Genomic DNA, 27,312 nt, shown 5'->3' on the forward strand with positions numbered 1-27,312 from the left:
CTCAATGAAACAACTTCATTGAACATGCAGTAAGCAGCTTTTATTGTGTGTTAAATGTTAGAATGTAAAGGAAGTAGTATTTCAATAAATCTTGCAAATGCAAAGAAAAATAGAACTTAAAAGAAAAGGTACTAAATTCTCAGAAACCTTTTTAGGACATGAGGAATTTTTAGAAACCGACCTGGGGTAATGACAGTTGAGACAGGAGTGCTTTCCATGTCATCCTTCACTGTGACAACACTGACATTATACTCCACCCCAGGACTCAGGTTTTCCAGTGTGCAGGAATTCTGCCCAGCCTCCACAAATTCCTCCAGGCTGTTTCCTTGTTGACCGCTGGTCGGAGTGCATTTCACTCTGAAGCCTGTGATGTCTAAACGGCAAGAAAGTTAAGTTCATATTTGGAAACAGATCTTAAAGTATGTTTCTCATCTGACCAGTTGTTGGTTTAATTTCTTGCAGTGTGTACCTGGTGTGTTTGGTCCATTCCACTGGACGGTAATGTCACTATTGACTGGGTTGGACTCCAAGTTCAGATTAGTAGGAGGAGACAAAGCTAGATTTAAAGGGGAAAATATGTTTAAGTAAAATAAAATGCGATAGAGGAGAAACACAAAAAAAAAAATCGGAAGAGTAAAAGTTTACGGATACGTACGCGTGACAACATGTCGAGTGACTGGGGTGCCTTGCTCTTGACCATCAAAAACTGTCTGGACACTGTAGGTGTATTCCACTCCAGGAGTCAGACCAGAAATATAAATACTTCCAGATTCAGAGATGACGTCTCTGGGAGCTTCCCCCCCCAGACTTGGTCGGACTGACAGCTGAAAGAAAAAATGCAACAGGATTCAGGAACACAGAGGTTAAAGAACCAAAGGCTGCGGATGCGAGAGGTAAAGGTCAGAGATCAGCGTTTTCCCAAGCAAGCTGAAGCCAAATAAACATTCTCATTTCTGTCGTAACATGTTCTGACCAATCAGATACATTTCTGAGCTCCAGTAATCCTAAGTGTTGTGATGTAAAGATGCTTGCAGTCTAGTGATAACTGGACTGCACTTTCCAAATGTAATCTAAAGTCTTTGGATATAAAGTTAACTCCAAAACCTGTGGTTGTTTCTAAATAAATGGACTTCTAAAACTTTGGACATGAAGTGCTGTCCATCACATATAAGTAGGATGTGTCCAAAAATAGATAATCGGGAAGCCCTAATATATTTTTAATTAAGGCAGGGTGGACACATTTCAGCTAATAGTTGAAAAATAACGTAATGCTGCTTTTCTATTTCCAGTCATTCCGCTAAATCTTGCACCCATTTAGTTGATTTTACTAAGAATTAAACTGAGGGTTTTCTGTTAACATGGGAAATACCTTGTATCCGATGCGGGGAACTGGAGACCAGGAGATTACTATGGAGGTATCTGTGACATCTGTATTAAACTGAGGGGCATTACCCATTGCTGAGTCTAGAAACAATCAGGAGGGAAGTTTGTTAAACCTTTATTCAGACATTATGAAACAACAATAGTTTACATGTCTAGAATCCTATCATCAATGAAACAAATACAAAATTCCCAGTACTTACTAGTAGTGAAAACGGCAGACTCTCCTACGCTCAGGGTATTGTCTTGCTCTGAATGCAGCGTGACTTTGTACTCTGTGTCCGGTCGCAGGTTACGGAGGGTGTACTGTGTCAGGTGGGCAGGCAGGTGGAGCGGTATGGGATTTGAACCCTCGACGGTCAAGAAGAGACGATATCCACTAATTTTGGCGCGCGGTGCGTACCACAGCACTGCTGCACTATCCTGTGTAATGTCGTTGAAGTGAATGTCTGTGGGCGCATCGGGATCTTAAAAGAGAAAAATAGGAGACGTCTGTAAACATTGTTGGAGGTAGAATGGCTTTAGAAGCACTTATTTAGATGTCTTTCAAAAACTTTTCTGAGAATGATTCATCAAACTCACTGGTGGCATGTTCCCCAATTAGTGGCACGCTCTCCTTTCCGTTGTAAATGGTGTAGACACTGAAGCGGTAAAGCGTGCCTGGATTTAGGTGTGTCACTTCAACGTAGGTGTTCTGGTGCACAGGCAAAGTCATCTCGCTCTGTGGAGAGCCTGAATCGTCAACAGGCAACACAGTAACCCGGTAACCCGACACGCTTCCGGTTGCTGGGCTCGACCAGGTCAGAGTGATCTTCTTGTCAGACACTTCAAAGAACTGCAAGTCAGATGGGGAATCCACTGCAACTGTGGGTTAGAAAAACAACAACAAATTTTATTTTTTTTGCATTTCCCAATCACATAAAACCCTGCTGGTCTATTTCTTTAAACCCTTTGCAGGTTTCCAACCAACTAACACTTGTGCAGTGACACAGTGAGTCTTTAAACCCGTAGCTTTAGATGGACTATTTATCGTAGATGGACAGAACATTTCACCAATGGTTTCACTAAACACTGGTGAATTTGCACAAGCTAAATGGTTTAATTTCTCGTTCCAGACATGATATCACACTCTCTCAACTAGGTCAAGGATTCTCAGTGCATCACACATACAAGCGTTCTCAAACTTCTTCAACATCTGGTCCAAATGCATGTTCAACTTGGCAGACTGGAAAGTTTTACACAAATTCATTGAAGCTGAACAACCGTGGAGCAGCTGTGAACTCAGTGCCTTCTCTTTGCATTTTAAAACTCTTCCCAAGTCATGTCCTGACCTGGATACGTTGCAAAATAAATAAAAAAAAAAAAAACACTAAACAGACCACAGACTGGACTGCAGATTGATCCAAGAGCAATAAATCACATTTACAGTTTTTTAGAGTCCCCTCTGTGTATACACAGGAAAGACAACATTCCTTCACACTTAAGCATTTTTGGAACCTTCACACTAACTTATTGTGTTGAAAGAGAAAAATTAACAATTTCTACCATAGTAAATTCATTTAAACTACTGAATGTTGTGGTTCTTATTATTAATTTTGGCCAAAATCTTCATAATGGTGGATCCTCAACACCATCTGAAATGAAATTTAATTGATTGATGCATATTTGGAGGGTTTTTGACCCATTTCATTCACAACAACACAACAATCTCATTTTTCACATATAGAGTGATTTCCAGCTGTCTTTTAAACAATAATTTTAAAATTGGTAATACATGCTGTTTTCTTAACCTGGCAGTGGTTCCCCAGTAGTGTTGACTTGAACAAAGATAGGTTCACTCTCCAAACTGTCTTCCACAGCATAGATGCTGATGTTGTAGGAGATTCCTGGCAGGAGGTCACTCAGCGTCACAGACGTCGCAGTATCAGGAAGGGTCAGCTCTGTGCTTTCTCCTTCCTCTGATGGCATATACACAACACGGTATCCTGCAAATAAAAATAGTATGGTTGATTTATGGTAAGAAAAAAGACCCACAGAAAAGTATCAGACTCAACGAGGTTTCAAGATGTACTGCAGTCTTAAAACATCATGTTTAGTTTAAAACCATCACTATTGCAAATTTGTCATTCTTCCACCATTAAGATTTTGTTAAATGATATTCTTGATCACAGTTTTCCGTTTTGCTTTCTAAAAATATCTGGTACTGTTTGTGATTAAATCAAACAGTACCAGACTAATGTTTTTTTTTTTTTTTTTTTTTTAATTATGATGCACTGAATTCATCTTGAAAGCTGGAGCTTGAATCTGCAAATGAAATCAGACCCAAGATGAGCACATTGCAATATAAAAACCAGCTGTATCGTTTCGGTGCCAACTGCTGGGATCAGCACAAGCCAATAATAACATTTTTCTCTGTTTTATGTGTTTCATCGCTAAGGGAACATGAACACAAATAGAGCTTGAAGAGAGCTGTGAATGCCTCTAGTTTAGAGAAATACTACCAGAAGGTCAGATAAATATATCCTCAGCCTTCATTGTTTATATTAGACAATCAGCCACAATGTGTTAACTGAAAGACCTTCAAGTTATTAAGTCAAATTTCAAAATCTATCTTCATTCTTGATGCATGTCTGGAAATTTGGAAATCTGCGTGCAAATGGAATATCTGAGGCTGATCTTTAATAGTGGAAACGCCTATATGTGCCATTTGCTTATGTTTGAATCAAAATGAAAAGTGCAGGAAAACAGTTTAAAAATTATTGTGGCTGTAGTGAAAGTCAGTATTGTAATATAAATTTTCTTAACATGTAATTCCATCAGAATCTCATAACATACCAGTGATGGGAGCCAGGGGTCTATTCCAACTGATCATAATGGAAGTATCTCCCACCTCCTCTACTTCATGCTCCTTTGGAGCATCAGGCGCTGTGAGTAATAAAAACAAATCCTTGACAACCTGATATATATAAGATCTGAAAAAGATGTCTTGCATGTTGCCTGAGTCTACCCACCAGTTGTTTGTGAAGTAGTAAGAATGAGGTTGGTCTCTTCTCCATCTGTGACCTCATAGACGTTAACGTTATATTTCCTCCCTGGCAGAAGCTCATTAATGTTTACTGAGGTGGCTGAACGGGGCAAATCTGAGGTGAGGGGAAAACATATGGCAATGAATTAAACCGGATAACTCTACCTTGAAAGGGTTTTAATACAAACACATTTTGTCATTCCACTTACCCAGGACAACAGGTTGTCCAGTTCCTTGACCCTGTTCAATCAGCTCATACTCCACCCTGAAACCGGACACGGTGTCGGAGGCAGAAACCCAGGAGACAACGAAGCTGTTGGAGGTAATTTCTGTCACTGATTCAGAGATCTCAACTATGGGGGGAGGAGGGGTGGCTTCTCCATACGACGGAATCACTGAAACAGAAGAAAAGTCTTGTTTAAACATTATTGTGGCAGACGATAAATAGAAACTAAAGGGAAAAAAATGCTATGGGCTTTTACACATTCAGTTATCACTTCGACCTGTCTCCTTCAACTCACATGATCCGTAGGTAGTGGTGAAGTCAAAGCGCGTAATCTCTCTGTGTCCAAACCGAAGCACACTGATCAGCTGGCCCTCATACGTAATCCCCGGTTTGAGGCCAGAGATGGTGTAGGAGTTAAGATGGCCAGGAATCGCGACCTCCATCCATGGGGTAATTGTGTCTTTCTGTGTTAAAGATATTTTAATCACAACTCCAAGTTAAACATATTTACAAGTAATCAACCCCGTTAGATTAGATTCATTTATTTTTGTGATTTCCTTTGCTCAAATGGAGGAAACTCACCACTTTCCATTTCAGGATGTACTGGGTTACATGTGCTGATGATGGGGTGTTCCACTGGACGGGATGGGAATTTTGTTGGCCTCCAGACTCTGCAATGATCACCTGAACAGGACGATGGCCACCTGGGGTAGGAGGAGTCCACAGAGAGGTGTAAGCAGAACTGCTCTGGTTGTTAAAGTACAAATCAAGAGGAATTACCAGCAACACATAGGTAAAAATAAGTACCTTTATGTAATGCAGCTAAATCATATTAACACATTAAAAATGGGAAAATCTACTGTGTAGTGGTATCAGTTAATTTCCAGTTCAACAATCTGAGAACGTGTCAAACACCAATCATTTTACTAGACTGCAGTCAACACAGAGTCAACCAGTGTGCAGCTGTGTTTTCCTGAACAGAAAAAAGTAGCAGGCTCCCGTGAGATTCCTGCACAGATTTACATTCCTGCATGAGAAGAAACTTCTGTTCCTCTTGTTCTACTTTATCTATTTGGAAACACAGATCAAATGAGAAGAACTATATCTAACAATTTACAATTTAAAAACGGAGTATTTTAAAGCTTATTTTTATTTATTTATTTATTTTTTGACAAAATATCTTTACATGAGACTACTTAACTCATACCTTCTGAAGCTCATCAATCAATCATTATTCAACTATCCCTGTGATTATTTATAGGACTGAAACACATCAATTATTTCAGACGTTCTTGGGGGAGGAAGTTTCCCGTTTATCTATGTCCAACTGGCATGTTAACTCTGCAAAGAATTGTTGAAAATCTGTCCCAAAAAGACGTCAATATTTGTAGGCTGTTCAAAAATGAAGTTGTATAAGTATAATTCCTTTATTTAACTCATTGAGATTTAAAATCCTGATAATCTAAAGGTGATCTGGACAATATCATCGGAAGCAGAAAAAATGTAAGGGTGGATGCTATTTCTAAAATAGAGACTTTATCAGATAACAGGAAGGCCTAATGTACAACTGTAAAATGTGCTGTATCTTGTCCTTTCTATCTTAAATTTCAGGTGTAAGCTAAGGATCAACATCCTCTAGGAAAAACACACAGACTGATGATAACAATCACTAATGCTAACCACACTACAGCGTTGCACAATATCCTAAGGACAGTCTACCATGTCAACTGCGTGATTCTGAATCTGTTTTCAGATATAAAAACAGTAAAAGTCCACTCTCTCACAGAGTCACATCAACTCTACTTCAAATTTGTGGCCACATAGTTTCCAATCCTGTTAATCTCAGGTTTTGAAAATAAATCTGTAGAACTGGAGATAAGAACTGAGCCACAGCACTGATTGGTGAGTCTTTATTGCCTAATTTAGTTTCTAAGTTCAAGCCAAACAGATCTAAACAACATTTAACAGCTTTTCCAACGAGGAGAGCCTGTGGGAAAACCTTTTAATTATTGGTCATTATTCCACCTGATAGCACTCTGGAAGGATTTGTGGTCTGCTTTCCAAAACAAATGGCAGACCCAGCTAAGTTAACTGAGGAACCAACTTGGTCAACTTGATATCCCATGATCTCATGTTTCCTCTTTGGATATGAGATATTAAACATGACATGAGAAGGAATTTCAAAACTGCAGCCTTTATGAATAACTAAAAGCTTATCAAGTTGTTTTTAATGCGAGCAGAAGTCATGTGTTCAACAGACTCCTGACATAAGCTGTGCAGATACAATCTGGTAGCTTCTATAAAGAACTGGGGTTTTCTAGCCATTTTTCCAAACAGCAGACCTGTAATAAAAGTTTTTGAGCAAGTGGCTCGGTTAACCAGATGCTGCTAGCAAATACACAAACCTCAAAAACAATCTGGGACCAATTACTGCCTATTACAGACCCACAAAGCCACTGGCCAGGGTAAGGGTTATGCAGAATCACATGGAGGACGGTCATTAAAACAGACGCTTGCTTGCAGCTGAGATACTAAATTTCAGGCAGTTTCCCAGAGTTGCTTGTGGACACCTTTGTAGTGCACAAAGATACACTCTTGCATCCTTACTATCCTCCTGTAGACAAAACATTCACCCTTGATATTCAAACGGATGCACGGCGTGCAGTGATAAGGAGGCAGTAAAAGAAAGCATTAATGGAAGTCATCCTGGAAATAAAAAAATGGTTTGAAGATTAAAACCAGCAGAGGCAGGAAGAGAGGAACAGATAACAATCAGCAGAACGTTTTAAAGAAGATTGTATCAACCTTTCTGCTCAATTAGAGGCTTGTGAAAACTTGCAGTGTGAAAAAAAATGTACAACTTTGGCTTCTTTTTTTATTTTTTACCTTTTATAGTGTTTTGCTTTCTAAAGCAACCAACTTACGGTCTGGAAATCTTGCTGCCTTTAAATCTGTCCAGGCTGTATTTTCCCTTGTAGCACACACACAGAAGAACACATGCACACACACAGCACAAGCTTACAGATGGTTGCTATTATGGAAACTTGTGACAGAGAAGTGGCCTACATTTTGGATTTGCTGTCAACCTGTTTCAGCAAACAAGTAAATGTAGTATTTCTCCACTTAAAACCCAATAATTTAAATCTGAATTTGCTTCTTTGACTTTTACGGCTTTTGTGTGGCATTTCCATTTTACTCACAATTTCGAAAAATTCAAATCTTGTATATCTAAAAGTATAAATCTGTATAACCAAACAATCCATGCATATTCTTTTTTACTGTGATGAAATGTGTATGATAACATCAAAATGTTGGAAATGTTGGAAATGTAAAGAAATCAAACCACAAAAAAAGACACTCTAAACTGAACTGTGATACTTTTGATTCAATTTTATGTGATCCCTGAACAAATGTGTAGATATCGAAGCTTTGAGGATACCATGTGTGGTTATATCCAGAGTCATGGACTGGGGCGTTTTTGTACAGCTGTGGCAACAACACAAGCATTGAACCACATGCTGGCAGGAACAAAAGCTCAAAGTGGGGGAGTGTACTTGTAAAAGAGGAAATGACACCCCCCTCCTATAACTGTCTGCTTCACATCAAAGTCAAGCGGTTCATATTTGAGGTGGCTCAGACAAACATTTTTTCTGTGTTCGAGCTCAGTTTGCGAATCTGGAAAAGAATTATGCTAAAGGTGACTTGGGTAAAATTGTCTGATCTGTCCTAAACCATTTCATGAATGACAAGTCGAAATAAGGTAATTAATTGCATACAAATTTGAATGAACTTGATCATTTCCATTATGATGACTAGTATTTTTTGAAGGGCAATTTTATGTGCAGAAACATCATGATCCATCTCTTTATGGTTTCAGTGGCGTGTGGTTTTTATTTCTATTTTATTGTTTTTGGTTGTTTTATTTGGGATACTTCAAATATCTTCCAGTTCCAGTGTGGAACTGGAAGACAGTTTCTGTGCAAAACTATTTTTGGTTTATTGGTCTTTGAGAGGACGAACTTGCATTATCATGGCATTATTATTGAAAATAGTCTTGAGATCAATATGACACATTTATCACAATAATTTCTAAGAAAATGTATCGTCCAGCAACATTTGTTAAGATATGTCTTCATGATGTTTTTCCACATACCCATGTGCTTCGTATCAGAGCATGCTTTCCTGCAGATCTGCTGCTGCAATTTAAAAAAAAACTAAAAGGAGAAAATGTGAGCGAGCAAAGAGCTACAACAGTGAATGTCTACACAAATGTAGCTGACAAGAGAGTGACAGCTGCCCCACGATGAAGCATGACATGTAGCAAATTAACCCACTTCACATCTATTCGTCAACTCAGCTTAGCAACTACGTCCCTTAGAAACACACAACAGGTTAACTTTGAATTACCATGCACCCCCCCATTGTTTGCATACATCACACCAAGACTGAACGAAAGCATCTCAGCATGTAAACATGAAAGCATTACGAGACAGATGTAACTCCCATCTGACCGTCTTACTACTGACATTTAACCAAGTAGAAAATCCATGCAAACATGACACACATTTGTCTTCACTAATGTCATCCCCACACAGCAACTGAAACACATTAGAGTACTACAGTGTGTGTGATAAAGTGTGCAAAGCATAATTAAAAGGCTTTGAGAGAAATATCTTACCGGGATATGACAGCTGGGGCTCGCATCCATGCTCCGCAACACCGTTGCCATAACAAATACATTTATACATGACGCCTTGGATGACTTTGTCCCAAGACTCTCCAACCTGATAGATAGTTCTTGTCTCTGGGTCCTGGCAATGGTCTGAGAGCAAAATAATAACAATCAGCAACCAAAGTAACGTTTATATCCTTTAGTTCTACAAAGAAAAACTGTATTCGAGTTTTTTGAAATGGACTTGGTACTTGCTCAGTTTCTGTTGTTGTTGCATTGCCTCAGTTTATTCACCGATTTATTTATTTATTTTTATTCCACTCAACTCTGATTTATTGTTCTGACAAAAAAACTAATACTCAAGTCTTAGTGACTAATGGTTGTCATGTTGTTTTCATTTTCTGATTTAATCTGTATAAATTAACAAATGGCAACAGACTGAAAAAAATAAATAAATAAAAAGATTCCCTAAAAATGTTATCAACTGAAAACTTGGCATACACTGGATCACAGGACTTTCCATATTGCTGGATTTAACTTTCAGAAGCTCCTCATTTACTATCTTGTCCACGTTTCTCAATTTTCACTGAGCGCTATGACAAGGCATGTCTTTAAGAATTCCTTTGTTGCTATTTTGAAACCATTTGTGTCCATCATGATGAGTTATTTATTAATTTATTAGGTAGCAAGTTGCAGAACCTGAAATTTTAAAGTACTAAACCCACCAATTGCATCACACTTCCAGCGACCGCGGCCCTGTCCAAAGCAGGTGCAGTTCATCATGTATCCTTCTTCATGGTCTTTGGTGAAAGTCTGGTTAACCTCATAGGTCACACCATCCACAAGACAATGCTCTGCAGCAGAGATAAGCAGAAAATGAACGCGAACCAAATAACCAAACACTTTTCAATGTGTTTTTTAACTGCCTCCATTCAGAAGGCTGAACTGACCCATACCTTTAAGCTGGGAGTAAGCGACACAGCTCCATTCCCCTCTTCCATTGCCCACACAGGTACAACGCATCATGTGACCTAGGACGTCATGTCTCTTGTCCCACTGGTCACCTACGCGGTACATCAGCCCTTCGCTTGTTGTGCACACTTCTTCATTTGCTAAAACACACAAATAAAACAAAATAATCAGTCCATGTCTTCAAAGATCTTCAGGAAATATCGCCCCAGAATTATCACAGAGTGATGTAAATACAACAGTCATAAAAATGCCTGGCCACAGAAAGGAAAATTTGATTAAATTGATTAAATGTCTTGTCTTATCACGTGTGAATGACTGTGTGTGTTCACCACATGGGTTCAGTTAATTAATAGAGTGAGTGTCAGAGAGAAAGTTTCCAAGTGTGGCTACAACAAGCAGCGACCTGCCCTTAGGTGTGCAAGTCCAAAGATGAGTTATTAAAATGAAGTTGGAGGCACACTGGCTTTATTTCAGTTCTATTGTGGGTCCTAGATAAAAGAAGGAAAACATAAGCACAACGTACAAGAATTACTAAAGGAGAACAAAGCTTTCATTGTTGAAACTTACTAATTGATCACATGTTTAATTTCTTTGCAGCAGGGGAAAGAGCAGACAGAAATTAAAGAAGGATGTTGATGAGCTTGCCCTGCCCGGACCAATTTGCAGAGAGATGTTTTATATTACAGTAATGTCATCAACATTACTATATGACGACTCATCTGAAGCCCCTGATGGGTAGATCAAAATATCAAAGAAAACAGACTCCAGAGACAGACAAAGTGCTTTAAATTAGATAGACCAAGTGTGTAGAATTCAGAGCATTTCAACTTCTTCCGGCTATTTAAATAGGTATACCTCAGTAATTTTTCACTAGCATATAAATTAATTTGGGAATTTAAATAATATGGATTGAAGTTGCCAAAAAATGTTTCTGGTGATTTATCAAACACATTTTCTTACACAAAAAGTATTTTAATGTTCTGTATGTTATGAATGAGGACATAACTTTTCCCTAACTATATTAGACGTGAATAATAACCAAGGCTATTTGTCTATTAAATCTCCCACGGTCCTAGAACGACACTCAGGAGGTCAGACAAAAAGAAAAAACATTTAAAAAATAAACAAAACAACAACAACTTGTAAAAGCGCACACGAGGTGAGTGTGACCTCGCCAGACTGCGCACAGAGTGAAAACCCTGTGGGGTCTAAGTGGCCCCATCTCTCAAGACTGAGGGACGGTCAAATGGCTAATTGGTTTGTTTTTTATACATTATCATTGTAAAAGCATAAACAGCTCTCTTTCAAATGTTGGGTTTTATGTTTTAGAACCAGAACCAGAAGAAGAAAAGTTCTGTTCTTTGAAAGATTAAAAAAATATTTAACTCTAAACCTAACTGTATCTGTCCCAGCAGACTGTGCAATGCTCAAAAATAAATAAATAAATAAAGAAGAGAAGAAAAAAGGCTCCTTCTCAGACTCTACAGGCCTCTGTTAGCCTGTTAAATTTCAGGGAAAAAAATATTGCTAAAAAAACATGTAGTTACAATGAAAAAGCAGCAAGAGCTATCATTTCCTTTCTAAAACAAACAGGGCAGCATGCCTTAGGTTCAAAGTTTGAAAAGAATTCGAAAGAACCTGACCAGATTTGGAACAATGTCCTTTAGACAGATGGGACCAAGGTAGAAATGTGTAGTAACTTGGCAAACATGGTTTTTCAACCATGATCCTCTCTATACCAGAATGCTGCAAAATCAAATGTGAGGCCGTCTGTGCAACAGTTAAAGCTTGGCTGAAGTTGGGTTATGCAAGCAATGACATCATGTGCAAAGAAAAGAGAGCCAAACGTCCTTCTCAATCATGAGATAACCTGATGAAGTCATACAGAAAACATCCACAATCACTGCTAAAGATAGCTCCCTGACATATTAATCCCGAGGTTTAATTTGTACTTACCCAAAGACAAAATTCTCATTTTGTATTAATTTGTATTTAATACATAATGATGGTGTAATATGTTTTGAAATTAAATAATTTAGAGATTAAAATTATAACAATTTAAGAGAAATTAAGAGAATTTGATTTAAGAACCTGGTAATGATCAGATTATTCTCATTATATCCTTAAAAAATAGTATCGTACTTTATGTCATATCTACTTCAGACAGAAGAACACAATAATAATAATCTTTTTTTAGGATGAAATTTGACAGTTCTCCATGCACAAAAGTTTTTCATTGCAAATAACTGTGATCCCAATGAAAACATTTTTAATCAAAAACTTGTTTGAAGAATCAGAAGACAATGTTGAGCTCATATGCATTTTAAGGCCTGAGCAACTACTTGGGTTAATTTAAATGTCTTAGTTATCTGTTATCTGATACTGGCTCCTAATGCTGATGGTGACACAGTTCCTGGCTTCGGAAGATAAAGCCCCCTCTATTCAACACTGCTATTCCAGTGCGAAACCTGAGAAGCAGATAAGACGACCTGGAGGATTTAATCAAATAAGTTTCGTCTTCTGGGTGATAAGATTGGGACAGAGCGTCATACAATGTAAATGACTGAATTTACATTATGGGATTGAGTCCTGGATGCTAAAAACACACCTGGAGACTGCTGTCTGGCTAGATTACAGAGGATTATCAAACCACCTTTAAAGGAGCTTGAGGAGAAAGCATGAACTCCTGGTAAGTCCAAACAATCCATTAACATCTCGAAATCCTTGTTTGTTTTGACAATGGCTCAAAAGTGGGTAATTCTAATGTGAAGACAGCCTGCTCCTTTCAGCAGAGGAATGGGTTTACCTCACACAAACAGCACAGACAATAGCCAAGGTGTTTAAACAGACACCCCTCACCAGCTGTTGTTAAAACTTGACAGGATAGTTTTAACAACTTGGTGTCAGTCAAGAGGTGTTGTTTCCCACTAGTGAGGATTTCTAAGGGAAGTTCACATCTGAATGGTGGAGATTTAAAATCCAGACATATCCATCAAACCTGTTTGGGGTCTGCTTAAATAACTTCAGCACAGAAGGATCACTTCAACTATTTCATCTTTGCTATACGGACTTTACCGTAGGTCACTAGCCTAAAGTTGTCTGGGAATTGCCTGTATTTTTGGATGCTAATTGGGGAAAAGTTCCACGCTTAAACGGCGTCACCATGACACCTTGAATCTGTTGTAATTGTCATGCCAGTCCACTATACGGCGCTGCGATTTTAGCAAATCGTCTAACCAATGCTAGACCTTTAGCTTTCACCTCACTTGGAAAACAGACACCCACCTCCGATGAACCATGTGCTCATGTAACACAAATGCATTCCTTATCAGAAGTTAAGGTAAGCTGAACAGGCGAGGAGTGTTCCCAAAATGTTTCACTCCGACACCCGGTTTCTCTGATCACTGGAGACATGTAAACTAGGCACGGGTGACATCAATGTATATTCTGCAGTGCTGTTAGTGTAATATAAACGATTATACACCAGCCAGGAATCCACTCTAACGTCACCCTGATAAGACAACTCAGCTTGGGTTTATGATAAAATTCACATGGGGCTGGGAGGGACGGGACAATTAGCAATGTTAATCAAGTTTGCCACCATCTGGAAGGAATTGTACTCTGCTACTTCCATTTGGTACTAATGTAAGATTTTGAGCCCAGATCAACCCAACAACTCCTCATGAGGCAGACAAAAATGGCTGCGTGGGCATTTTGGCAGATAGCTTCTTTTGCGCTCCAAAAAGTTGGGTACAAAATAGCCACAACCACAAAAGTATAAAAAGATGAATGGGTGAAATGTTTTGCACTCTGTAGTGATAATAAAACCCAAAAAAACCAACCAATAAAATACCAATCCGGCTTGAACTACTTACCAGTCATTGGACAGAAACCAAACCGATGGTCTGCATCGTAGTTTGTTGTTGTGCCACACCACTTCATGCCATCCCTCCGACCATCTGAGGTACAGTCAGTGTAGTTTCGGCCGTTGTAGAGGAATGGAAACTGACACAGAGCCCCATTGGAATTACCACCTCGTGTCATCAAGACCGCTGTTAAAGAAAAGGAAATCAGACATTTGAACTTCCTGGGATTTATTCTCTACACTTGAATAAAAATGCAAGCAATCTGACAGGAATTCATTCCTACTGATAATTTCCACCTTTAATACAAATTCCTCACCATTCTTCTCTGTACAGAAAGAATATTTCTGGTCTTTGTCAAAGTCAGAAGAAGTAGAACACCACAGCTGTCCATCACTGCGGCCATCAGAGGTGCAGGAATGGTACGTCTTCCCCTTGTGGACAAACGGGAACACACAGGGAAGACCTCCAGAGTTTCCACCATACACTGGAGCTGGTCCATCTGGATGCCGACAAAAGACGAAAATCTACTTTAGTCTTTTGAACATTATTTTTGGTGTGTTTCAGTTCACAGAATGCCTCTCCTGGGTGGCACAAAAAGAAAATTTACCAAGAAAAGTCTGGAAAAGATCGTCTCTTACCCCACTGATTGCAGCTAATGCCATTTCCCATGCAAGTGCAGATCATCTTTTTATTTCCCTGGTTCTTGATCCAGCGCTGTCCATTGAAGTACGTCAGTCCTGAGTCAGTCTTGCAGGGTCCCTCCAAGGGAAGCTCTGGTACAACGACAGGGTGGTAGACTGCAGGCTGGATGTTGGTTACCACATGAGAGCCAGTGCCTGTAACACAATGTGCAACTCAAATTAGATGTCGTGTAAAGAATATCAGCTTTGCTCCAACAGAAACTAGTGCATGATGTGGCATAATGGAATAGGCCTACAAAAAAAAGACAGTGGTTATTTGTAAGTGAGAGCAACATTTCACAGAAACTAGCCAGTTTGAGTGAAATTCTAAAATTATTTAGAACTTCATACATTTTGATCAGTAAACTTTACAAACTGATTGGACTTTGGCGAATAATTCGCATGAATTGTACTCAGAAATGCTGATTCCAATTTAACAGTGAAGTAAAATATGTGCAAATAGTAACAATAAATTTACTGGCTAACATCTAAAAGTGAGCAAACCAAACCAAGAACAATTTGATACATCTGGATAGAATTAAAAAAGAAAATTATTAACTGTATTTTATAATCACTAATGAAGATGAAGGTGAGGACTCTTTACTTAACCCCACTAGATGTAAAAAAGGCTCAAAACTTGTTTGATGTCTTTTGGCCACACTTGAAAGTCAAGAATATGCACATTGAAAGGATTCACAGAAAGAAAATGAACAATTATCTCAGATAAAAGTGATAAATCGCTGCCCGTTTTTTTGGTTTTTACCGACATTGTATCACAACAACCACATTTTTCTACATCACTCTCCATAATCGCTTCAATCAGAGCCTATTCCTCTTCCCATCGTTCCCATGTGTATTTTTCTCACAACATCCCCAGCTTCCCACACACAATCTTCTAATCTCATGAGGTAATGATGTTAAGTTCAAAGACACATCATGCTCACTTCGTCACTTGAACAGTCGGCACCTCATATCTCTCACTCCTTATAACATCTGTCTTTGGTAGAAATCCTTCTCCATATGGAGTTCAGGGGGCACAGGGACAAAAAGTAAACATGGACATGATCAGTTCTCACCCAGGCTAGTGGTGTGAAGAGAGGCATGTCGTTCACACTTCATCTCCCCACGGCCGTTCCCGGTGCAGAGACACTGGAGCTGGTGGCCGCGAGGATCTGTCTTGGTCCACGTATCTCCAATACGGTATGAGGTGAGAGTCTCCTGATCATTACAGCGATCTAGAAGGAAGAATTTTAATTAGTATGGAAGTGATAAAAACTACAAAACTAAATATGGTGCAAGTCTGGAAGTAAAAAATGCTGTAAAACCCTAAGTTAAAATATTTGTAATGGTACATACTACTCTTTATAGCTAACAGTTGTTTTCCTGTTAAAGTTTTGCTGGTCATTTGTGCACAAAAAGAAGGTACTAATGGCCTCCAGTCAATACAAAAGTGTTTATGGTCACCCAAAATTCCTGCATGTAATACAAGCTAATAAGCTATAAAATCTCTCATCAACTGTTGCATCAGACGGCATAATTAGGGATGAATGTGACTGTTTAAAATGATGAGACAGCTGTGGAACATTTCCTCCATAGCCCATTGAAAACATCCAATAATTACAAGCTCGACTTTCCCCAGCCAGAGAGAGTTAGATGCACGTCATCCTTGATTCAGTACAGTTGGACTTGAGAAGAAAGAATTTGATTTTCTCTTTGAATGACTTTCAGTGACCCAGATTTCTTGTTTGACAGACACTAAAGACACCAAACTTACTGGTCTCTTTAGTGTCTGTCAAACACTAAAGGCACCAGTAAATTATAATTGAACTCAAATTAATTTAATCAAAATTTGCTCAAGAGACCTATTTGAATTTCAAGGTTTTAACTAAGAATGCACCAACCAGAAATCATGAGGTCGATTTCCATTCACAGATTTTGTAAATCCTCTGACCTGTAAAAGCTAATTCCGATTGCTCTTTTTGAACATTTCTGTCATGCCGATTTATTTCATAAACAGCTCACAGGAAATACCTAACAAAGTCTTTTTCACTCAGCATAAGCATCCACACCGAAGAGTGTAATTTCCATGATGACCCAGTTGCATTTCCGCAAGGTACATCCACTATTCCTAACGAAATTTCTCTTTTACCTTTCTAGTTTTAACCTTAATTTACAGCAAATTAAATAGGATAGATATCGGGAAAGAAAACGCAGAGGAAGTAAGATAAATAATTACTTCTGGATGTGCATGTGATCAGTCCGTTTCCCTCTCCCAGACAGGTGCAGTCGATCATCATCCATCCCTGGTACTGCTTCTCCCACGTCTCCCCAACAACGTAGGATGTTCCGAGCGCCTGATCAACGCAACGCTCAGCTGCAAAATGAAAAATCACCAATAGCTTTTTTATCCAACTTGTTCGTGTCCCAGTATCAAAATTCAGAACAGCCCTAAAATAATGTTATTAATGTGAATAGTATTCAACTTTTTGGCAGAAATAAATCATCCAAAGTTAGAGAATTCTAGCAAACTGACTCACAGTTTTCTAGTCTTGTAGACTGAATAATCAGTCAGCTATCTGAATGACTCACCAACAGGTTTACAGGTCCATTCTCCCTTCCCATTACCCAGACAGACACACTCCAGCATGTAGCCTCCTTCATGAGGTCTCCTCCAGGTGTCTCCGATCTTATAGGAGGCGCCGCCATCATGACAGCGATCTGGTTAGACAGAGAGAAAAGAGTGGATTTAAAGATTGTCTGCTTGTCTGTGTAAATGTAGTAAAAAAAGAGGCACAGGAAATTAAATAACTCAAACATTTGCATCATTATCTAACCCTTCAGTTAAGTGCAAGCAGCTGCATGGAAGCCGTTTTTAATCAGCTATCAGGAATACAGAGTTTTAGAAGTTTACTGCAGTCAGTCTGGCACATGGAGGCAGGAAAAACAAAAAAAAAAACACTACCCACCAAGCAGAGAAGTTGTGTGTGGAACCACAAACAACAACACATACTTGCAATGGTGCAGCTGATTCTGCCTTTCCCAGATCCAATACACGTGCAGTCCCAGATCATGCCATCCTTTGGGCTCTCGAAGGTTTCTCCCACGTTGTAGAACTTCTGGCTGAGTTTGTCGTAGCACTTTTCCTCTGCCATAGGTAAAAAGAATAAAAATAAACAAAATTGTTTTGAAGCTAGTTGGAAAAATGAGGCAAACATATGCATTTCAGACAATGGAAAGCTTCCAGTGATTTTACTAGGATTTCAAGTCATAGACCAACACCAAGTATCTTTCCACCAAATGTAGCACTTCACATGTAGGCCAAAAAGTTCCCTTTCGGTGAAAGCATCTTCTTACCTATAGTGTTTGCAAGCTGCAAACAGATCTTGTTGCTTTCATTAGAGGCTTTCTTCTAGCCACTTTCTTTTTGAGCCAGATTTGCGGAGTGCACAACTAACAATTGTCAACATAGGTGGGCAGTCATGCCTACTTAGTTTTACTGTTCCCGTTTTCAGGCCCCGCCTACATGAGAGCATTTCCAGAAATGTTTTTGTCCGCATGGAAGCACAAAGAATGGCCCAAAACACTAATTTTGCTCCCCTAGATTTGTAAGAGGCACTGAGAATGGAGTTCTGAACGAACTATAATTAAGTTACACACAGATAAACCGTTAAGTTTGGTGAGTTCAGAATTAAATTGGTTGCAGTACATTTTATTTAGGGCTGTCAGAGTAGAGGGAGCAGAACACAAATGCATGCCACACTAATACAATTTTGTACATAAAACAAACAAAAAACACATGCATATGGGTACTGTAATAGCACACAAGCTAACCTTCTGGTTTGCTTCTGCACTTAATCCCAGCAACTCCGTGGCAGGTACAGATCAGGGTGCCTCTCAAATAAGGACGCTCCCACTGGTCATTTACATTGTATGACTGACCGTTCTCTATGCAGCCATCTGAGCAGAGAGGAGAGAAACGGATAAGACAAAGAAAACAGTACAAAACACTGGTAAAGACGTAGGGAGCAGAACTGAGAGAAATACCATTCCTGGACGGTGTTTTCTTTTTGCCCACAGCTTCACACACAGATCATTATCTCTGATTACACAACCAAACGAAAATCTTTTTTGTATCAGAATAACTGATGTCTAGATTAAACATTCAGATACTAGAATGAAACTCTGCCCTCTATGTTTCTGAACATAATCCAGCAGTGGTAACAAGGCTTCAAAGGGACTTCCAAACTGTCATAAATCATTTGCACAGGGTGAAGAATAGTCATCCTCCTTTTCTCCCCCACCAGGAACATTCTTTGTACAGAGCTCCCTATTTCCAGAGCAATTATCTTTTCCCCCTTTAATCCACTTTACAAAGTCTTCTTTTAACTTTGTGTGAACTTGGATAGTTTCAGGTTTCGTATGGAGGAAGATGATGTATGTGACTTGAGCTAAAGGTTAATCCGGTGACCTAGAGAGCAGAGGTTGTTGAAGGCAATTAGTGCTTGACGTCATCATTAGGCAGATAACTTTAAATGCAACCGCGTTATCAGATCAGCGAAACTATTTTATAGATTCAAAGAAAAATATTTTTTTGATAACTCTAAAAAGTCAAGAAGTACCCAAAAGTAATAAAGTAATATCAATATAGAAAACAAAGGAGAAGATAAAACCGTTTTACCTGGAGAGACCGAGGAAGCGCGATACAGCTGCGGGTTATTGAGCGTCCCCTGGGGTATGGAGTGCACCGCGCTCCCGATGCACAGAGCGACCAGCACCCCGGCTATGGTGCTGTGACCGGACATTTTGTTTGAAATCGAACCCACTCGGGTGCTGCAGGACGCGGCCACAGGTGCTCCCAGTGAGATTTTCAGTCTGTGATTACTTCACCACCGCTTTTGGGGTTTCCAGCACCTCTCCACTTTCTGGAGCTCTCCAACCTCCCCCGTGTGCCTGCGAGCCCTGAGTGGAGGTTCCCCCTGTGCTGGGAGTGATTTATCTGGGCATGGCTTAGTTTCAGACGGAGGAGGGAGGTCCGACAATGTGAGAGACGACCCACGCAGCGTGGAACAGAAGCAGAAAATCTTCTCAAACAAACCCCTTTCTCAATTCCCTTCTGCATTCTGGGTGCTCCTTTTGCCTTTGGCACGCAAAACTAAGTATTATACAATGTCCACGCTACAAATGTAATCCGGAAAATGTTTTTTAAAATATGGAAAGCATCCCTAATCCTCAAAATAATAACTTTATTCTTAGTGTAACTAATATATAGAACATAGAGCTTGAATTTATGTGTTTTGCCTTGTTTATGCGACAGACTAACACAAAATAGCGCATAACTGTGAAGTAGAGAGAACACTTTTCTTTTTTCCAAAAGTGGTGCATGTTGTGTTCAGACTACCTTGCCTCGATGCCCCGAAATAAACAGTTCAGTGAAAGCTTGTTTGTTAAAGAACATTGGTGACTTGGTCCCCTTCCAGCAAGGCTATAAATACAACCTAAACATAGAATCAGAACTTCAATGGAAACAAGAAGGGCCCAGTCAAAGTCAAGTTCTACATCCATTTGGAAATATGTAGAAAAAGTTGAAAACTGATATTTGCATACACTACCAGTGCATTTAACAGAGCTTAAGTTACTTTGAAAAGAAGAATGGGCCAAACAATCAGGCACTAAATGTGAAAAAATGGAAGAAACATATTTTTCAAAATGCATAGATGTAATAGAAGTAAAGAGACTACTTTCATTTGTAAGAAATCAGAAATATGTGTTATTTTTGTCCTCTTCATAGCTACACTTGTACAATGTTAGTCTATAACAAAAAATCCAAATAAAATACACTGCAGTTTATGGTGTTAATGTTACACAAAGGGAAAAGGGTCGTGTGGTATGAATACTTTTACAAGGCACTGTAGGCGTCTGTAGGACACTGATGCAGTTCTCCACACATATTGGCCGTTAGTTTTACACGCTCAGGAGCAGGTCTGCAGAAATGAGGTCACATGGCGTCAGTGCCTGGAAACTCTCCAGTCGTCTAACGTTTCAATGCCTGGAAAGTGTTTGCATGACCAGGTGTTTTATTGTAATGATTTTTCAGTAATTTAAGCTGCCCTGTATTTGTAATCTGCAAATCCAAGATTCAGTGTTTACGTTTTACTGTTTTGTTTTTTTTCAGGCTCTCCCATTGCTGTGTGTTTTAATACAACTAGATCCATTAAAGTTAGATTTGAATTTACAAACAAATAAGTTCATCAGTTGTAAATACATTTATATTTAGCTTACCACGTGAATTAAGTTATAAAAAATATCTATGAGGAAACAAGCAGACTGCATCTAGACTCTTTTACAATTTGATTTATTAAACTACTATAAATCTCTATTTAATATCTGGGATAAACCAACTTACCTAAAATGTTCGTAATCCTTTGTGCATCTCTTTCAACTCAAACATTTATATTTGTGGTTGATGCAGTTACAACACTAAAAAACCCCTCACTCATGAAAGTCCAGCAATGTTAAACATAATCCTGTTTGACTTACTGTCATGATGTGTGGATGAGAGTGGTGAGAGAGACGCCAGGGAACCCAGGTAGTCATGATGATAAGAGATAATTTAATAATAAACCAGGAGAAACAACTAAAGATCACTGGCAGCACAGGAACAGACACAGACGTGAGACACGACGAGGATCCGACGAAGAACACAGACACAGGTGGGTTTAAATACACAGGGAGGGTAATCAGGTAAGTAGACACACCTGGGGGACAATCAACGGGGAGGACAGGACAGAGACTCAGAGGAAACAGGACAGAAACATAGAAAATGTCAAAAATAAACACTCAAAAACACGGATCATAACAGTACCCCCCCCTCAAGGGGCGGCTACCAGACGCCCCCCAAAAAAAGCACAACAAAAAACAACCCATCAGGGCGGGCGGAGGGGCGATGGACGGAGGGCAAGAGTCCATAAACAGTCCCAGGGGAACAGTCTGGCGGGCGTCGCCGGCGCAGGAAGCGAGGAGGCGGGTCCGGCGGTCTCTTCCGCCGGCGCAGGAAGCGAGGAGGCGGGTCCGGCGGTCTCTTCCGCCGGCGCAGGAAGCGAGGAGGCGGGTCCGGCGGTCTCTTCCGCCGGCGCAGGAAGCGGACCCTCGGAGGCTCCGGTGGGCCGGCTGGAAGGCCGGCTGCAGGCTCTGGAGACTCGGGAGGAGGGCTCGGAGACTCGGGAGGAGGGCTCGGAGACTCGGGAGGAGGAGCTCGGGAGAAGGGGCCAAATCAGCGAACACCGGGAGGAGGGGGCACTAGAAACTCTGAAAACTCGAGGAAAAGAACACCGGGAGGAGGGGGCACTAGAAACTCTGGGAGCAGGCTCAGGGGGCGGAGGGGGCACTAGAAACTCTGGGAGCAGGCTCAGGGGGCGGAGTCCCGGGAGGAGCAGGCTCAGGGGGCGGAGGGGGCACTAGAAACTCTGGGAGCAGGCTCAGGGGGCGGAGGGGGCACTAGAAACTCTGGGAGCAGGCTCAGGGGGCGGAGTCCCGGGAGGAGCAGGCTCAGGGGGCGGAGTCCCGGGAGGAGCAGGCTCAGGGGGCGGAGTCCCGGGAGGAGCAGGCTCAGGGGGCGGAGTCCCGGGAGGAGCAGGCTCAGGGGGCGGAGTCCCGGGAGGAGCAGGCTCAGGGGGCGGAGTCCCGGGAGGAGCAGGCTCAGGGGGCGGAGTCCCGGGAGGAGCAGGCTCAGGGGGCGGAGTCCCGGGAGGAGCAGGCTCAGGGGGCGGAGTCCCGGGAGGAGCAGGCTCAGGGGGCGGAGTCCCGGGAGGAGCAGGCTCAGGGGGCGGAGTCCCGGGAGGAGCAGGCTCAGGGGGCGGAGTCCCGGGAGGAGCAGGCTCAGGGGGCGGAGTCCCGGGAGGAGCAGGCTCAGGGGGCGGAGTCCCGGGAGGAGCAGGCTCAGGGGGCGCAGGCTCGGGAGGAGCAGGCTCAGGGGGCGCAGGCTCGGGAGGAGCAGGCTCAGGGGGCGCAGGCTCGGGAAACACTGGAGCAGGCTCGGGAAACACTGGAGCAGGCTCGGGAAACACTGGAGCAGGCTCGGGAAACACTGGAGCAGGCTCGGGAAACACTGGAGCAGGCTCGGGAAACACTGGAGCAGGCTCGGGAAACACTGGAGCAGGCTCGGGAAACACTGGAGCAGACTCCGGAAACACTGGAGCAGACTCCGGAAACACTGGAGCAGACTCCGGAAACACTGGAGCAGACTCCGGAAACACTGGAGCAGACTCCGGAAACACTGGAGCAGACTCCGGAAACACTGGGGGCTGAAGCAAACGCCGCCTCGGTGCGGGGACCGGAGGCAGCTGCAGGCGTGACCCAGGGGCCGGGACCTCCGGCGGCTCAGGGCTGCGGTGACGGCTTTGCCCAGGGGCCGGGACCTCCGGCGGCTCAGGGCTGCGGTGACGGCTTTACCCAGGGGCCGGGACCTCCGGCGGCTCAGGGCTGCGGTGACGGCTTTACCCAGGGGCCGGGACCTCCGGCGGCTCAGGGCTGCGGCGACGGCTTTGCCCAGGGGCCGGGACCTCCGGCGGCTCAGGGCTGCGGCGACGGCTTTGCCCAGGGGCCGGGACCTCCGGCGGCTCAGGGCTGCGGCGACGGCGGGGTCCGACTCCAGGCGGACAGAACGCCAGCCGAGTTCCCACCCAGGGATTCTGGCTGGCTGGAGCTCCGCCACAGAACTCCTCCGCTCTAGATCCCCGCCGCCGCCTCCGTCGCGGCCCGCGTTGCCTGGGTGCGTCGAGGTCAGAGGCGAGACCCAGTTCCTCCAGCAGCAGCGGAGAAGGCAAGATCTCTACGTCCTTGTAAAGATCCCGTTGAGCCAACTCCAACTGCTGCTGGAACCAAGCCTCGCTACCCCAAACGCTGGCGTCCTCACCTCTTTTGTGGTCGGATCCTACTGTCATGATGTGTGGATGATCCAGAACGCTGCTGCTCGCGTTCTCACTAGAACCAGGAAGATAGAGCACATAACACCAGTTCTAAAGTCCCTACACTGGCTCCCTGTAGCTCAAAGAATAGACTTTAAAATACTGTTGTTAGTTTATAAATCACTGAACGGTTTAGCACCACAATACATTAAAGATCTGTTATTGCTGTACCAACCATCTAGACCCCTCAGATCTTCTGGTTCTGGTCTGCTCTGCATCCCCAGAACCAGAACCAAACGAGGAGAAGCAGCATTCAGTTTCTATGCACCACGGATTTGGAACAAACTTCCAGAAAACTGTAAAACAGCTGAAACACTGGGTGCCTTTAAATCTCAACTTAAAACCCACCTGTTTACAGTTGCTTATGGCAATTGATGCCTTCTATGTATTTGCGAGTGACTGGGAGTCATTGCGCGTATATAAAACCCTGTAAATTCTAGACTAACAGGTAACCAATTAATGCACAAAATCCGCGTAGGACAGCGAAAGTCCTAGCGCAAAATTTTTGCGAAACAGGCGGACGGAGCCTGGTGCTGCAAGGCTGGAGGCCTTGTCCTGTTAGGCTGTGATTTTATTATCTTTTTATTACTTTCTTTTTCTTTCTCACTGTTTAACCCTGTAAATTCTAGACTAACAGGTAACCAATTAATGCACAAAATCCGCGTAGGACAGCGAAAGTCCTAGCGCAAAATTTTCGCGAAACAGGCGGACGGAGCCTGGTGCTGCAAGGCTGGAGGCCTTGTCCTGTTAGGCTGTGATTTTATCTTTTCTTTTTATCTTTTTATTACTTTCTTTTTCTTTCTCACTGTTTAAAATTATGTAAAGCACTTTGAAATGCCTTGCTGCTGAAATGTGCTATACAAATAAAATTTGATTGATTGATTGATTGATGAGAGCGGTGAGAGAGACGCCGGGGAACCCAGGTAGTCATGATGATAAGAGATAATTTAATGATAAACCAGGAGAAACAACTAAAGATCACTGGCAGCACAGGAACAGACACAGACGTGAGACACGACGAGGATCCGACGAAGAACACAGACACAGGTGGGTTTAAATACACAGGGAGGGTAATCAGGTAAGTAGACACACCTGGGGGACAATCAACGGGGAGGACAGGACAGAGACTCAGAGGAAACAGGACAGAAACACAGAAAATGTCAAAAATAAACACTCAAAAACACGGATCATAACACTTAAATGTTATTTCATGCTTTGTGACCATTAGAATCCTAAATAAATCAATTCTATGATCTACGAGTCTGATGTGAAACTAATTCAGGTTTAATTTATTTTTTTTATTTTGTTTCTAATGAAGTAAGACACACATTGACATTTGACAAATAGTTTACATTTAAAACCAATTTATAGTGTGAGATAACCCTGGTAGAAATGAAAAACTGCTCATTTCCTCTGCCATGTCATGAGCTCAACTATTACAGCAGTGAAATGGATTCATCTCCAGTCAGCTGCGACATGGAGCCAATCAATCTGCAGGGAAAATGTGAGAAAATACTCTTTAACCACTGTGTTATGTGCTATCGAGTAGGGAAACATAAATCCGTAGTGTGCATGGACACATTCTTGAGGTTTTATTCTGCAATCATTTGTGACATCTGTCTTAACACTTGATTCTATTTACCACTTGCCTCACAACAGTATTTGTGTATTTGGTTATAGAGAAATCTATGCATCTAAGAATAAAAACTGTCTATTGTAAGTTTGTTCATGCAAGGAAAATGTTGCCTGCCATGCAGTTTTTATATACTGCATGTTCAGGTTTGGCTCTTTCTGTTCATAATTTATAAAGAAATTACCTACTGAAGCTGATGTGTCTTTAAGACAGATGTGGATGATATCACAGTTGGCTGGAAGGGCCAAATATGCACTTTAGGCAGTTGCTGTTGTCAATCCTCTGAATCTGCAACACTGCACATTATAAAGCACGGTAAAACAGAATTGTTTAATCAATGTTCAGTTTGTCTGTGTAAGCAAAGACAGAATAATGACAGCATTTTTTATTTGTTACATCAGCATAAACTCTCAAATCTGTGGTTTTTAACGTTTACAGTTTGGCAGGAGTGAGTCTTTGTGTCTACTATTTTTTATATGTTCCCCTGTTTCAACACACCTGAATCAAATGAAATCATCTGCAGTACTTGATTACAGACAGAGGAGACAATTCAGGTCTGGAGTGGCTGTGACACCATGGAAACATGCAGGATACTGGGTTTTGAGTGCTAAAGTTGACCACTGCTGCTATAACGTCTTGATGGGAATTTATGTAAATTGCCAAGATGTGCAATTTGGAGATGTGTGTGTTTCTCCTCATCTGGGAGTGTCATTTCATTGTGACTGCACTTTTGATAGTTTTTAAAGTGACTGCAGTCAGAACAGTCGTATTGCTTTTTTTTGCTTTTACATCGTTGATGTGAGGCGTGTCACAATTCCGCGCCAGAAGAAGCAAGATGAAATAAATCCAGACATAAACAATGGCTGAAGGAAGTGGGGATTACAACGAAAATAGATTATGAAAGAAGTCTGTTAGTGAAGCGCATCACATCACAATCCCACCACTCCTGGTTTCAACTGTTCACCCAACATATTTCTCTACAAAAGTTACATTCACTGCTCCACAAAAGATGATTGCTATTAGTTATTTTTTATTATTATTTCTCTTTCTTTGTCTTTTCATAATCTTGTGACAATACTTTCACTTCCCATTGCTCAACAACTTGATTATTGATCAATAAATGGCAGCATCCATTATTACTTCCTTAAACAGTGTGCTGCTGCGTAACATCTATATTCAGAAACCATTCACAAAGAAGTCTGATTGCAGTTGCATTTAATTAGTAGTGTGAAAGACTATGTGAAAATAAATTGTATTTCAGCAAACAATTGGAATTGAGCATCAAGACCTACCGTGTGAAAGAAACCCGAGCATGACATGCTTTTTTCTCTCTTTTTTTGCAAGGAGGGATTGATTGTTTCAGTTTGCTAAAAGTCGTTGTTGCTACTGGACTAGTATTAGCAACCCATGCTTACAAGCTGCATTGCCTAAAGCAGGGAGATGAACTTGTCATGTGAATACAAGTTTAACCAGAAATCAATTGAATTATGATTGTAGAGACGTTGTTAGTCCGTCTGCTGTGTCCTCAACAGACGGACATTATAGGTAAGCAATGACAGTGGTATCTTCCAACTTAAAATTTTGAATTCAAATATTTAAAAAATTATTATTTAAAAATACATTTGATCAAAAGAAAACAACATGCACATTTAAAAAATAATAATAGTAGTCAGATAATAATGTCAGTACACTATAATGAAATAGTTACACTTTGTATTGCAATGTGATTTTTCTGAAGTGAGGTCAGCTTTTGGAAGCTATTACTACTCCAAATAAAAGTTTTACTGTGGTGTAGCTGCTTCCAGTTCTCTTTAGTCTTTAATATTGCAATATTATCTTTCTTAATTCAACGTTAGTCCAAAGCATTGAAAATGGAAACCAAACATGGCAATCAC

At 41.3% G+C, this 27,312-nt stretch overlaps 2 protein-coding genes across 2 annotated transcripts in view; both read right to left on the reverse strand.

The window, feature by feature from the left end:
• fn1a (fibronectin 1a) overlaps window positions 1–19,793 on the reverse strand; it is a 33,321-nt gene extending 13,528 nt beyond the window's left edge. The window contains exons 1-24 of the mRNA XM_014986007.2: window positions 19,500–19,793; window positions 18,653–18,778; window positions 17,832–17,966; window positions 17,411–17,539; window positions 17,058–17,195; window positions 15,898–16,056; window positions 14,780–14,977; window positions 14,458–14,640; window positions 14,151–14,327; window positions 10,260–10,415; window positions 10,029–10,157; window positions 9,310–9,453; window positions 5,214–5,335; window positions 4,927–5,095; window positions 4,615–4,800; window positions 4,392–4,520; window positions 4,216–4,305; window positions 3,171–3,365; window positions 1,963–2,244; window positions 1,584–1,847; window positions 1,370–1,464; window positions 656–824; window positions 470–556; window positions 182–373 (exon numbers count right to left, since the gene is read on the reverse strand). Coding sequence (XP_014841493.2) covers window positions 182–373; window positions 470–556; window positions 656–824; window positions 1,370–1,464; window positions 1,584–1,847; window positions 1,963–2,244; window positions 3,171–3,365; window positions 4,216–4,305; window positions 4,392–4,520; window positions 4,615–4,800; window positions 4,927–5,095; window positions 5,214–5,335; window positions 9,310–9,453; window positions 10,029–10,157; window positions 10,260–10,415; window positions 14,151–14,327; window positions 14,458–14,640; window positions 14,780–14,977; window positions 15,898–16,056; window positions 17,058–17,195; window positions 17,411–17,539; window positions 17,832–17,966; window positions 18,653–18,778; window positions 19,500–19,623 — 3,778 coding nt within the window. The 5' untranslated portion in view covers window positions 19,624–19,793. The remainder of the gene's footprint in view (window positions 1–181; window positions 374–469; window positions 557–655; window positions 825–1,369; window positions 1,465–1,583; window positions 1,848–1,962; window positions 2,245–3,170; window positions 3,366–4,215; window positions 4,306–4,391; window positions 4,521–4,614; window positions 4,801–4,926; window positions 5,096–5,213; window positions 5,336–9,309; window positions 9,454–10,028; window positions 10,158–10,259; window positions 10,416–14,150; window positions 14,328–14,457; window positions 14,641–14,779; window positions 14,978–15,897; window positions 16,057–17,057; window positions 17,196–17,410; window positions 17,540–17,831; window positions 17,967–18,652; window positions 18,779–19,499) is intronic.
• Window positions 19,794–23,307: 3,514 nt separating this feature from the next.
• Window positions 23,308–23,760, reverse strand: LOC148160901 (uncharacterized). The gene has a single exon (XM_088008372.1). The coding sequence runs from the start codon at window positions 23,758–23,760 to the stop codon at window positions 23,314–23,316; it is 447 nt and encodes a 148-aa protein (XP_087864498.1). The 3' UTR covers window positions 23,308–23,313.
• Window positions 23,761–27,312: the final 3,552 nt, after the last annotated feature.

Source organism: Poecilia mexicana, unplaced genomic scaffold (genome assembly GCF_051168715.1).
Source record: "Poecilia mexicana isolate PSO_F unplaced genomic scaffold, ASM5116871v1 scaffold_2, whole genome shotgun sequence".
Lineage (NCBI taxonomy): Eukaryota > Metazoa > Chordata > Actinopteri > Cyprinodontiformes > Poeciliidae > Poecilia > Poecilia mexicana.

What these genes read in the sequence shown, in the direction of transcription:
- LOC148160901 (XM_088008372.1), bottom strand. Translation starts at nt 23,760, where the DNA reads ATGACAGTAGGATCCGACCACAAAAGAGGTGAGGACGCCAGCGTTTGG.